The 13,487-nt window shown below is 45.7% G+C and overlaps 1 protein-coding gene across 1 annotated transcript in view; it reads left to right on the forward strand.

The window, feature by feature from the left end:
* Positions 1–13,487, forward strand: part of LOC133629504 (protein lin-28 homolog B-like) — a 53,746-nt gene that overhangs the window by 18,432 nt on the left and 21,827 nt on the right. Inside the window, exon 5 of the mRNA XM_062020162.1 lies at positions 12,689–12,873. Coding sequence (XP_061876146.1) covers positions 12,689–12,873 — 185 coding nt within the window. The remainder of the gene's footprint in view (positions 1–12,688; positions 12,874–13,487) is intronic.

Raw genomic sequence — 13,487 nt, forward strand, 5'->3', positions numbered from 1 at the left:
TGCATTGAAATGTCCCAACTCTGCCACCAACTATCCGCTCCCTTTCTTCAAGTTTCTCCTTCTCACTGTTAGCCTCGGGGGCTCAACTCTCTGGAAGCACAGAGGGTGATTAATCAGTCTAATCAGTGTTACCTTTAAAAACCCACACAACCTGACTGTAGTTTTGTGTAGTCTTGACTTCCTACTTCGTGTTAACACTTGTTTTGTAAGAATGATTCTTACCTCAAAAGTGTCTCACCTGTCTACATAAGAGACAGTTATGCACCTGGTTACTCTGAAGAACGTTCCCGTGTCCATAACAAAATCCCACGTGGTGTATGAGCTGCAGCAGCTTCACAGTGACTAGTGATGGCCACAAGAATGCAAGGAAAGGGTAAGGTTAAAGTGAATATTCACACGATGGGGCATAGCTGGGAGATGCAGCAGCAGTGTGAGCCTATAAAGAAAAAAGCTGTTTATGAATCTGTCCTTAAGATGCATTGAATCAAAGGGGTATGTCTTTTGGGAAAGAGAGATTATATAGGGTTGGCCTCAGAATCATTCACATGTGTTCAGCTGAACAAATGTGGTTAAAGTCTCCTGAGTTTTGTGTGGGTTTCTTGGTTTTGGTTTTTTTCCCATCTCAACCCATGATCACGTTTTGCTCATGAGCAGAATGTTTACCAAGCCTACATGGTCCTCTAGACAAATGTGTCCTGGTTTAGGGCCACCTAGGAACAAAGGACCACCATCAGCCATAAGTACAGAGGGCCTTTGGAATCTCCAAGGACAGGGAGAGCTCACTTGCCACTTACGGCCTCAAGTGAAAACAGACAGGACTGCTCAGCTTGGGGAAGAAAACAAACATTAATTTAATCCGGTGTCCAGTTCTGGGCTCCTCAGCTCAAGAGGGACAGGGAACTGTTGGAGAGAGGCCAGCACAGGGCCACCAAGATGATCAGGGGACTGGAGCATCTTCCTGATGAGGAAAGGCTGCGGGACCTGGGGCTGTTTAGTCTGGAGAAGAGGAGACTGAGGGGGGATCTTATTAACATTTATAAGTATATAAATGGTGGGTGTCAGCAGGTTGGGACAGCCTTTTTTTCTGTTGTATCCAATGACAGGACAAGGAGTGATGGAAAGAAGCTGAAACACAAAAGGTTCCATTGAAACATGAGGAAAAACTCTTTCAGTGTTTCAGTGAGGGAGGCCTGGCCCAGGCTGCCCAGGGAGGGTGTGGAGGCTCCTTCCTTGGAGGGCTTCAAGACCCACCTGGACATGTTCCTGTGTGACCTGATCTAGGTGGGACCTGCCTTGGCAGGGATGTTACCTGTGTTGTCTACTTACCTGTGTCTTGAAAGAGGCAGTTGTTCACCTGTCCTAACTGTCCTGTGCGAGGTTTCCCCTGGGGGGTGTGTGTGTGTACTCAGAATATACTTCAGCTCACGGCATCCACTCTCCAGCTGTGATTGTGTGGCAGTGCCTGCTGGTTATGTTGCTGCTCAGCCTTCATGCAGTACTCTGTGCAGCCTCATAGCCACAAATCATAGTGTCCTCTGACACTGAAAAGGTGGTGCAGAAGCATTGCCATCCTCCCTGTGCTGTGTAAGGCAGTGGCCAGCTTCTGGAATTAGTGCATTATTTGGTGGATGCAGCCATTAGTAGTGTACTTTGTGAACTTGTCTAATATCAAACAAGCAGGTTGATGAGGTTAAATTTGGCAACATACTGAACAGAAATGCAAGAGCTCTACCACAGAACGTTTTCTTAGACTGTGCCTTTCTAATCAGAGAGGCATTGACTGCATTATCCAACATTGCTGGAACTCAGCCTTACTGAGGTATCAATACCTTGTTGTCCTTTGGTTGATGAAATCCTTACCTGCTCATGCATTTATGCCTTTCATCCTACATGTGTTTTGTAAGAGACAACGAGACTTTCCGTCGTTATCTGTAGCAGTTTTGAGTCCTCACCTGAAGGTGGAGATCATTTTTTTTGACTGAGTGAGCAAAATCTGACTCATCTAAAGGAGTAAGCGTGTTCTCCAGCTATCCAAGCCTGGTGGGAAGAGAGCACAGCATCTGCTCTGTGTTCACACCACTGGTATGTGTATCCTCTCTACTTCTACGTTGTAATGTTTTCAGGGATCTGACTAAGGTGGAACACAGGGAGCCCTGCAGTTGGGACTCCCACTCGTGTTGATGTCAGCCTGCTTGCTGCTCCTGTATTTTTGGGAAGTGGTGTGGTATTTTGGTGTTGCAGAAGACAGTAGTAACAAATCTGCCCTGAAGGGTTCACTGTGTTCCTACTCAAGGTTTTCAAGTTACTTCATGTGCCAATTTCATCTACCATCTTCCAAAACCACATTTACCAAAAGCTGAGCCATTCCCACGCATGGTTTCTCAGTTTTCCCTGGTAGCTTTACTTCCTTGCATCTCCAGCTTCGTTATCTCCACCCCTATATGTTCCATAGCTATAACTGAAAGTCAGAGACTACACAAATGAGTGGTTGACCCACACCCAAGGGAATCTGCTGGTAATCACTAGAGCTCATTTGGCCAGAGCCTGAGCAATTGTTCAGGAGCCTTCATTCTCCTGTGCCCCTTTCCCTGATTTTGCTACCTTCCTCTCCCAATGGGATACTCCTGTGGAAGCTGCTGGTGCAAGAACTGCTGGGCAAATACATCCAGTGTAGGCACTGCCTGTGTTTCCAAAAACCTTTGTGGTTAAATACTGCAACGTGCCTGTTCCCCCTGTAGCATATGTAAGAGGTGTCTAGAGAACTTAAGCTACTGGCAAGTAGTTTTGTCTCCCAGTAAGAGCTTTCTAGCTAACCTTTTATTATACTTGGTAATGGGCACCTTGTGTGGCCCCATGTTTAATTTGGCTTCTCTTTGTCTATTTGATCAAGCTAGGTTATGGAGTTGGCTTTAAATTACATTTGCCTTCACACATGTATATAAACAATGATAAGGGAAAACTGAGTTTGTACAGCCAAGGAGGGACAAACCTAGAAAAGAACTGAAGTTGCACATGCAGCTGCAAGCCTAACCCTTTTTTATTCCTCTCACTTTCATTTGTGCTTACTTGGCTTTATGCTCACCTGCTACCCCCCAACATACTGTGTTGTGTTCTCAGCTACTAATGGCTGCGTCTTACATGGTAGCCTGGGAATAAACGTTGGTGTGAATGTCACTGAAAGGAGTCTGTGAGTAGCATACACAGAATTTATTGTTCCCCAAAACTCAGCTGTATTTCTTGCACCATAGTTATTATGTGATGTACCTCTGATTTTAGCCTCTGGAACTTTCTCTTTGAACAGTCCAATAAAAATGGAGCCTGGAGTTTGTTTACTTCTGACATAAAAAGCAAACAGCTGAGGGAGCAGGCAACTTTTATTGGACCTGTAAAGGAGTAATATAGATGGCAGAGATTTCAGGCTGTATTTTGTCATGGGTTTCAGGGGTTCTGGGGGTACTGAGCTGTTGGTGCAGGGAGGGTTGGTGGTTTTCACTGATTGATTGATGTTGGGCAGTCTTTGAGACCACACTGTTGCATTTGTGCAGGAAAGAGACTGAGTGAAGACATGGTCTTGCAATACCTCGGTATGGAAAGGGTATTTAGAAGAGGAGATACTCAATTTTTGTGCTGCCTTTGTCAGTCTGGATCTGTACCCTGACAGGCAGTGGAAGCCTGTGTGTGCTACCAGTGTCCTGTGAAACAATGTGCTGAATGAAGGATGGTGGAGAGTCTACAGCTCAAATAGTTGTCTTGAAAGGATGCTACTAAGTGATGCAGCTTTTAAACCATGGAGCGTTTCGAAGCATTCCTCCTGTGGAATGTTTGCCTTGTAACTGCATCAGAACTAGTCACCTGCCTGCATTTCGTAATGAGATGTCTGGCATGTCTGAGGTGAAACCAAGCCACAAAAGCAAACACATTCAGAATTAACAGGCTGCTACTTCTGCGTCTGCTCTACCCCAGGAGCGTTGGTGGGAGCTGTGTCAGCAGATGGTAAGGGGAAGGACTTGTCCCGAAGGAACCCCTCTGTGTCCTTCTGTGCAGCTGGCCTTGACCTTCTTTCATGAGGTTTTGGAAAACATTCTTTGGCAGAGCGTGCTAAAATTGGGGCATAAAAGTGACAGATTCAGTATCCGGGTCTTAAATAATACTTAAGTAGTCTTTTGTTGTGTGAGCTGAGCAAAAGCCAACATTGCTGTCCTTGGGTTAATGCAGCTGGATATGTGTCATTCCAGTTTCATAATTGCTTCCTCAATAAACAGAATCGGAACTATAGTAATAAGATGCTATTTTAAAAGTACACTTTTTCAAGCATTTCTGAGTACTTCCCCAATACCTGAGCCAATGGGTTTAATTCTTTGTGAAAATCCCTTGTCCTCCTCTGTAAAAATCCTTTTAATCAGCCTCTTGTTTACTTTAGAAGGCTTTTGCCCTGTTTTCTCATTTGTACTGCTGTAAATTCAGAGGTGTTTCACTGAAACATGGGATGTGTCCTTCCTAACAGAATACAGCTTATGCTTTGATAATAGAAGTGGCTGCAGACCAGCATTTCTGTCAGCTTTTGGGATGCAGCTGTTTAGAGAACTGTTAAATACGGTTACAAATAATTTAAAGTTGCTGCTAAGTTCAAGTCACTTTTTGAATCAACACCATCTCCATCTACTGCTGTGTGTTTCTAAAGAATAATTTCTTGTGAGGTCACCCACTGGTTCCCTGTTATGCCTGAACCATGTGAGACACGTTAGTAGTGCCTCTGCTCTCTGGTGCTGTGACTGCCATATATGTAGGTGATCTGCCACTCCCGTCCCTCCAAAAACAGTGATAAAGGTTTGAAATAGAAAATCTTAGACTCATAGAGTTGTTTTAGTTGGAAAATACTTTTGAGATCGTGGAGTCCAAGCCTTGCCTTCACCCTGCCACAGCCACCACTAACCCCTGGCCCTCAGCCCCACGGCTTTGGGATCCCTCCAGGGCTGGGCACTGCCCCAGCTCCCTGGGCAGCCTGGCACAGGGGCTGACAGCCCTCTCAGGGAAACAGTTCTGCCTCAGCTCCAACCTCAACATTCCATGGGGCAACTTGAAGCCATGTCATGTCATTGATTACTTGTTCAGGTAGTTGCAGAGAATGATCATGTCTCCCCTCAGCCTCCTCTTCTCCAGGCTGAACATCCCCAGCTCCCTCAGCCCCTCCCCATCAGACTCGTGCTGGAGACCCATAACCAGCTTTGTTGCCCATCTCTGGATCCTCTCCAGCATCTCAATGTCCTTCTTGCAGTGAGGAGCCCAGAACTGGACACAATATTCGAGGTGAGACCTCACCAGCACCGAGTACAGGGCAACAATCACCTCCTTGGTCCTGCTGGTCACACTTGGGCACGCTGCTGGCTGTCAACCAAAATAACGTTGTGTTCATTCTTCCTCTAAGACAAAACTGTTCTTTTATTCATAGGTCTAAATATCTAAGCCACCTTTCTAATTCTGGTAGAATTGTATGTAATTAAGGTGCAGGTGACGACGTAAGTCGGCAGAACTGATGGGATATTAGGTTAGCTAGTTTAATAATCAGATTTAAATAATCAGAACCTTAGTAAATGTACCATCTGCTGTGCAAGAGTAGCTAAGAGGATTAACCATGATAAAAACCCATGGAAAGACTAGAAAACTTGAATTGTTAGTCAGGGATTGTTAGTACAGGATAAGTCTTGCTGTTTAACGTTTTTATGGTAAGGTATAGCAGACACCTTTATGGTGTTTTGGTCTTACAATGTGGGCAATGTTGTGAAAATAGCTACAACTCAAAAAAACCCCTCATCCTAAATGAAACTGTCAGCCTCTTTAACTCTTCTTTATGAGCAATGACACTGGAATCCCATCGGTTTTGTCAGATACCCTTGTCTTGCTGTTTGTGTGCACGGCGACTTTGGTTTTGGTAAACAAATATTTTAACCACATTTCCGTGTTTCACTTGTGTATTGGCATTTTAAATCAATTGAATTACAAAATAAACACTAAATGTAAGCTCTGACTTCCCAACAATCTGTCGGCGTTGGCGTGCTGCCTGTTGATAAACCATACCTTGGTGTGTCCTTTGTGCCTAGTCTCTTTTTAACTGTGTGTAGTCTCTTAGGATGGTAGGAGGTGGTGAGAGAGGTGGATGGGAAACCTTTATACAGCTAAAACATCTCCTGGCCTAGGGAATTGTCATTCCTGTGCTTGGGGGATGTGTAGAGGGGCACAGAGACCGAGCTTATCGGCGTTGTAGAGTACATGTGGGAAACGGAGGTGCTGCAGTTGCTACTGAAAATGTGGTTAGCGACGCCAGAGAGGTGTAGTAAATCTGGAGGAAGCTGTGGTTTAGTTGTAGTAACTCTGCCATTGAGTCTGTGCTTTACACCAGGGGACATTTCAGTACTTGAAAAACGCAGGAAACTGTGTGGGTTGTACATTGTGCTTTTGCACTTCCACCTGTGTGCATGGGACAATCTACACTGGATCAGTTCCATGCTAGATCCCGTGTGCTCACTGTGCTTTTTAGAACGAGTCAGTCGTAGCCTTGTGTTCTGTCTTCACCATTAAACTCACAGAGAGACTCCAGCAGGAGACAGCTCAGCCATCTCTGAAACCATGGGTTTCAGCATGTTTGTCTCTCTTGTGGGAGTAACCAGAGACCTTGACTTGGTGGCACTGATGGATTTTATGGTGGGCCACCCTTCCTATCTTCCACCCCGAAAACTGCCTTACAGCAGCTGAGTATTTGGAACAGAACAGGAGGTGGTTTCAGTTGCATGAAGCGATGGGCTTGCCCAAGAGAGGAGTGGCTCAGTGGGAAGGGAAGGGAAGGGAAGGGAAGGGAAGGGAAGGGAAGGGAAGGGAAGGGAAGGGAAGGGAAGGGAAGGGAAGGGAAGGGAAGGGAAGGGAAGGGCCTTTGTCCTGGGGAGATCTGCAGGGCTCCAAATGCAGTGTGGGCAGCTGATAGCCAGGGAACACTTGTGAGGAGGGAGCTTGGTGTTTGGCAAGAGAAGATGCTTTTAAATGCATCAACTTCAGAGAGCATCATCATCTGGCTGGGATTCACAGTGGGGTTTCAGGTCACCGAGGCAATGTAAGTGGTAAATTGGCCCAGGACAGCTTTACCTGCCATGACTACAGACTTGTGTGACTTCTTTTGGGGTGTGTTGGTGGGTTTTTTGACTCTGCATAGGACTGATTCAGGGAGCAGCAGTGTAGCAGAAAACATGACACTACCAAGTGAGGTAAACAGTTTTCTTCCCGAGTCAATGTGAGAGTGAGGTAGAGCAGGAGGAACCATGCCTTTGAATTCACTGGACCGAATCCTGAAACTCTTTCTTGTGCCTACCATGACATGAGGAAATACTTAAAATAAGAAATGGGAGAAGAGGCCAGCTTGATTTTCATGCCTGGCATTAAAGCACAGGAGAAGGAAAACTGAGTAGAGAAAATTCCATATATGCAGAGAATGGAATAATAATGTTATGAGAGAGGAGTACTAGTAGGAATAGTAACGTTATAGGTAGTCTCTGCAGCAGGCTGGATCTATATTTAAGCACAAATTATATGATTAATAACATGATATTTTGGTGGCTTCTACAGAGGGATTGGTCTAGATGATCTCTAAAGATCCCTCCCAACCCCTACCATTCTATGATTCTACGACAGCACAAGTCCTTGCAGCATCTCTTGTGTGGTGTAACTGGTACCATTTTGTAGTGCTTGCCCCTGTGTGTGCAGCGTACAACACATTCTGGTTTTGACCTAATGCAGGAAAAGGCACTAGATATAGATCCAGTTCAAGGGAATTTGCTCTGTGTCCTCTTGCTCTCTGCTCTTGATGTATTCAAAGGTTGATGACTCTTGACAGAGCTGTACAAGGGTGTTTTGGAGACAGTTTATTAGGATTGTTGGTGTGCTTGGGCTTCAGGATATGCTTTCCTTCATGTCTGGATTTAATTGTAGGTAATTCTGGAGGAAAAAACTGTTTTCTTACCTTGGGAAATGCAGCATTCTTGTGGCATCTGGCCATTGTACCCAGCAATCAATCAGTCACTAGAGAAAGAAGGGGCAGAAATGAGAGATGCAGAAAATAAGTGATCTAAGCAAAATGCCACTGAATAGCTTCTTTCCTCCTCTAAAGGACTGGATGGCTGTGACAGCAGTTGTTCACAGCCCTGACTGGAAATAGCAAGACTGTTGTGAGGAGGCACTTATGGGCAGCCTGTTGTCTGCTCCCCACACGTTAGTGATAGCAGTGTACTCTCATCAGGAGCTGTAATAAGCCTGAACTCCAAACTTCCATTCTTTCCTAGCGCTTGGTGGGAGTTGTGAGCGCTCTTACAAGGTGCCTTTCTTTGGGGCCACCTTGTCCACTCAGTTTCTATTTGTTGTGGTTTGATTTCTGTTTTCTCTTAGCAAACGCTTTCCAAGAACTTGGGATGGTGGGGTTTTTTTTCCCCACTTAGGTTGTGTTACTGGTGATACTCTCACAAAACAGCGTTGAACCAAGGTGTTGCTCACACCAGAGGTGCCTGAGGCTTTACCTTACGGGCTTCAAATAGCGAGAAGTAATGGGATACTGGAAGTGGCCCTGTCAAGTGAAAAAGGGAAAAAGCTCAAGCCTGAAATCACTGTATTGACTGCTGGTAAAAATAACAGCAAAGCCTCTGACAGCTGAAAGAGAGCGAAAGGAGGAAAAGCACGTTGCCTTCAGGTTTTTCCCTTTGTTCATTGGCGCCGTGCCCACACACCCCATTCAGGGCTCTAGAAATGGTTCACTGACTTGAAACTCTGGCTGCTTTTAATTGTCTGGGGTTTATTTGTTTAAGTAATGTGAGGAAAATACCGAGCTAGGTCTCTCAACATTGAATTGTCAACTCTACAGACATTTTTTGTCGCGGCGCTGCAGACAAGTTAAGGAGGATTCGGGTTTTACATTTGTTTTGCTGGATTCCAAATGCTGCTTTTCCACTGTGGCTTTGAATTGTTGTTGCAACCTCAGAGAATCTATTGAGCTGGCTAACAGCATTTACACAAGAAGTCAGCACCAAATCCGTCTGTAACGCTGGAAAGCTGTTGGTGTGTATTCAAGGAGGGTGCTGTGCGAGTCATTTGGAATGGGGTATTTGCAGCATTTTGTGGTGTTAGAAGTGCTGGGGGAAAAAACATACAAAAAAAGTACCCTGGCATAACAGAATTTGTGAAAGCAAAACTGTTCCATTCCTTTGGCTTTTAAAAATACTAAAAATCACCCGTGTAAAGATAATGTTTTGTTTGTAAACAAAGCTCCTGTTGTCAGAGGTAAAATGGGAAGAAGAAAAACATTTTTGAGCACTAATAATGCCCTGTACAACTCCCTGCACCAGCACAGGCTGGGGGTGACCTGCTGGAGAGCAGCTCTGCAGAGAGAGACCTGGGAGCCCAGATTGATAATAAACTGACCATGAGCCAGCAACGTGCCCTCGTGGGCAAGAAGCCAATGGCAGCCTGGGATGCATCAAGAAGAGTGTGGGCAGCAGGTCGAGGGAGGTTCTTATCCCCCTCTGCTCTGCCCTGCTGAGGCCTCATCTGGAGTCCTGTGTCCAGTTCTGGGCTCCTCAGCTCCAGAGGGACAGGGAAGTGCTGGAGAGAGGCCAGCACAGGGCCACCAAGATGATCAGGGGACTGGAGTATCTTTCATATGAGGAGAGGCTGCAGGACCTGGGGCTGTTTAGTCTGGAGAAGAGGAGACTGAGGGGGGATATCATTAACATTTATAAATATCTACAGGGTGGGTGTCAGGAGGTTGGGACATCCCTTTTTTCTATAGTATCTAGCAACAGGACAAGGGGTGATGGGATGAAGCTGGAACACAAAAAGTTCCACTTAAACATAAGAACAAACTGTGTCAGTGTTTCAGTGAGGGAGCCCTGGCCCAGGCTGCCCAGGGAGGGTGTGGAGGCTCCTTCCTTGGAGGGCTTCAAGACCCACCTGGACACGTTCTTGTGTGACCTGATCTAGGTGACCCTGCTTCTGCAGGGGAGTTGGACTGGATGATGTCTAAAGGTCCCTTCCAACCTCTACCATTCTGTGATTCTATGGTTGAGATTGCATTTTAAACACTTTCCCTTGAAGCAAAGTAGAAGACATCATGTTTTGTGCCTGTCAAGTGTCAGCCTTTTGTTTTATAAGAGTGAAACTCAGAGAGACTGCAAAGTCTTGCTGAGGCTTAACTGTGTCTTTATTAAGGTGTAATTACGCAAAAAGACAAAAGCACATATGCCATGACTGGTGTTACTGAGAAAGAAAGGTTTGTCTGCTTGAGGTTCCCCTTGTGATTAGCACCCATCTGACTTGTCACCATTGTGGAACATTTAATGTACCTTTGAGTTTGGGACAAAGTACTTGTTCAGTAATTTCGTTTTAACAAGGTTTTCTCTGCTGAAGGACTGAAGAGGTATGGGTGGACCTAGAGATGGACCCACAGGACAGGCAGGATCTGCATTTTCAGTGGAGGAGTGGGGATGTGTTCTTTGGGCGTATTCCCAGCTGGGATGACAAAGATCCTCTTATTGCCACACAGACATTGCAAAGTGGAGGGCTTGCTTGAAGTAACCCTGCTTGCCTGGGTACTTGGTCTCATTGCTCTGTGAAGAATTACCATCCTTCAGTTGTATTAGGGACAAATTTTGCACATTTCCTTTTTCATACGTGATATTTTCACGTAGAAAACCAGCCAGGCTCATGATTGATGGAATAGACACCACACACTTCTGCTTTCATGGTTGTGTCCTCCCACGGACTCTCCCTTGCCTTTTAAATACCACTCAAAGAGAAGTCAGCTGTTTGTCTCGTGCTTCACACTGTTGTGTTTGTTAGAAGAGCCACGTCCTAACCAGTGGACAAAACAGCCCTGGTCCTAACCAACAGAGCTGTGTTCTTGCTTGCTTTTTGGCTCAGTCAGAGCAGCATTGGTGGTGGTTGATGTGTTATGAATAGTGGCTGCTGGAGCAGTGAGAAGTCACCTGGTCTGGTACTCGGGGCTTTTGGAAGCAAAGGTGAACATGGTTTCATTAGAATGAATATTCCTGGTGGTTTTATCATTTTGAAGTCAGTCTTTGTGCTGTGGGAAGTGGACTTGGCAGTGTTGTCCATCTTCAGAAAGCCACGGGGGAGTTAAATGGCAGAGGTCCGCGGAGGTAACTCTGCTGTGGAAGTGGGGTCTGGAATCCTGCTTTCCCATTCCAGTTGAGAAACCTGACTCACAGAAAGTCTGGGTTGGAAGGGGCTTTTTGAGATTGCCTGCTCCAGCCTTTTACTGAAAGCAAGGAAGGGCCTTTAGGTTATTCAGTGCCCTGCCAAGCTGAATCTGAGCTATTTCCAGCAAAGGGAGCCACGCTCCTTCTCTGGGTTTAATTCCTCTCATAGTGAGCAACGTCTCCTCGTGTCTGGATAGAGTTTCCCCTGAATCAGCTCAAGCCTGTTGCCTCCTGGCCTGTTCTCTGTGCATCCTTGCGAAGAGACCAGCTCCCTCTTTGTGTGTGAGCTGTGAATGCTGTAGCTGTCAGTTCTTGTGCTCCACTGAAACAACGTGAAACACTCACAACATGATTGCAGGGTGCGCATGTCAGGGATTGCCCTCTGGTTTGGATACAATCCCCGGTCGCATTTGTTGGGTGGTAGATGTTACTTAGAGCCAGGAGTGGGATGGCACATCCAGATAAGATTCCCTTGTTGAATGCTGGAAAATGGAGTGAGAGTTGGCCAGGACACATTTTTCTCTTTGCCACGGAGAGTTGTCGAGCAAAGAGAGAAAACATTTCACAGCTGTCCTGCACAAACTGCAAGTGTCTGGCAGTTGACACCCAAACCTAGCTCGTTTAACTCGGCGAGCCTTTTATGTGAGAGCTTGATTCGTCAGGTTTATGCTGGGATGCAGACTTGCTGCTGTATGTAATTTGTGAGGAACTGAGGCATCAGAATCAGTGGTGAGCTGCTGTGAACTTCAGCTTGCCCGAGGCTTTGCTGCTACGGTGTAATATCAGAAGAGTTACCAGTGTGTTTCACTTTCTCTGATGATAACAGTTTCCTTTTCTGTGGTTGAAAATGCAAATTCATAACTAAATCATGCTGACTTGGTAATTTTTGGAGGGTTCTGAACTAGCAGCTCACTAGGGATCTTTGACTTGCCCGTTCTGGTGGGCTTTGTTCTGAGTGCCTTCCTTCTGCTGCTCGTACTCACTGCATCCCTTATTCATTGGTAGAGCAGCACAGCCGTGTCCCAAATACAAGGAATACAAGCTGTGATCATTCTGATCATAAAGGAATGAGCTCTGACATGAACGTTTGCTCTCTTACCATACTGTTAGAAGCTCAGATCCTGGTGGCTGTCAGATGTGGGGGTTTCAGAACCTGGCATATTCTCTGCTCCTGACATCTACAGCCTTCACCACAGGACAGGAAAGTGGTGTTTCATTTTTGCTGAGACCGAAAATGGGTTCCTGCTACTTGTTTAGTGTTGAAGAGTGTTTTCAAGGCTGTAATTTGTAGTGTCACCCGCTCTAGTTCACACAGAGGAAGCTGTTACTCAGCCTGTGTGTGTTCTAGGAGCGCAGGCAGGGATATTTTGTCCTGTTGTTTATGAATGTAAATACTGTTTTAAGGCAATGGTAACCGAGAGTGTTTTTCCTATTCACAGAGCAAGCTTTACATGGAAGGATTTAGAAGCCTAAAAAAAGGAGAACCAGTGGAATTTACTTTTAAGAAATCTTCCAACGGCCTTGAATCAATACGGGTAACAGGCCCTGGAGGGAGCCCCTGCTTAGGATGTGAAAGACAACCCAAAGGGAAGACAGTACAAAAAAGAAAACCAAAGGGAGATAGGTAATTATGTTACTTTGCTATTCCTCCTTCCCCCCACCACCCCTTTTCCCTTTTTTTTTCTTTGCAAGTGTTTATTGAAAGTCTGTTTTGATCATGTATCCATTTGTGAAGACAAACCCTCCTGCGTACGGGCTCTTACGTGGAACTCGGGCGTTCGGTTAAACCCCTGAAGCTGTTGTCTACGGGACTACATAAATCATCCCCTCCACTGGTTTTACTACAGAAGCTTTTATTGAATTAGAGGCAGCCTGCAAAGGAATGTAAAACTGATTTGCAAATATTGCTGTTAGAAGAGTGGTCAGGCTGAAAACAGGTGAAGTAACGTCCTGCTTAGGTGGGAGCTGTGCGTGCTAGAGGCTCGTGTGTGCAGGGGGCTTTTAAACTGTGCATCCGTGGTTTTAGACAGAGGAAAGGGTAAGTGGTGCACTCAGGGTTGAGATGTGTGTAATTGATTAATTATGTTTTGATGCCTGATGGGCTGAGGAATGGTAATAATCTTTTACACCTTTCAGGTTAGTCCTGAGAGCTGGGCTTTGTGTACCAATGCAGCAGTCCGGCTTGCACCGCCTGCTCTCTGCCTCTCATGGCTTGAAGAAGTTCTGTGATCCTCTGAA

This window comes from Colius striatus, unplaced genomic scaffold (assembly GCF_028858725.1).
Source record: "Colius striatus isolate bColStr4 unplaced genomic scaffold, bColStr4.1.hap1 scaffold_48, whole genome shotgun sequence".
NCBI lineage: Eukaryota > Metazoa > Chordata > Aves > Coliiformes > Coliidae > Colius > Colius striatus.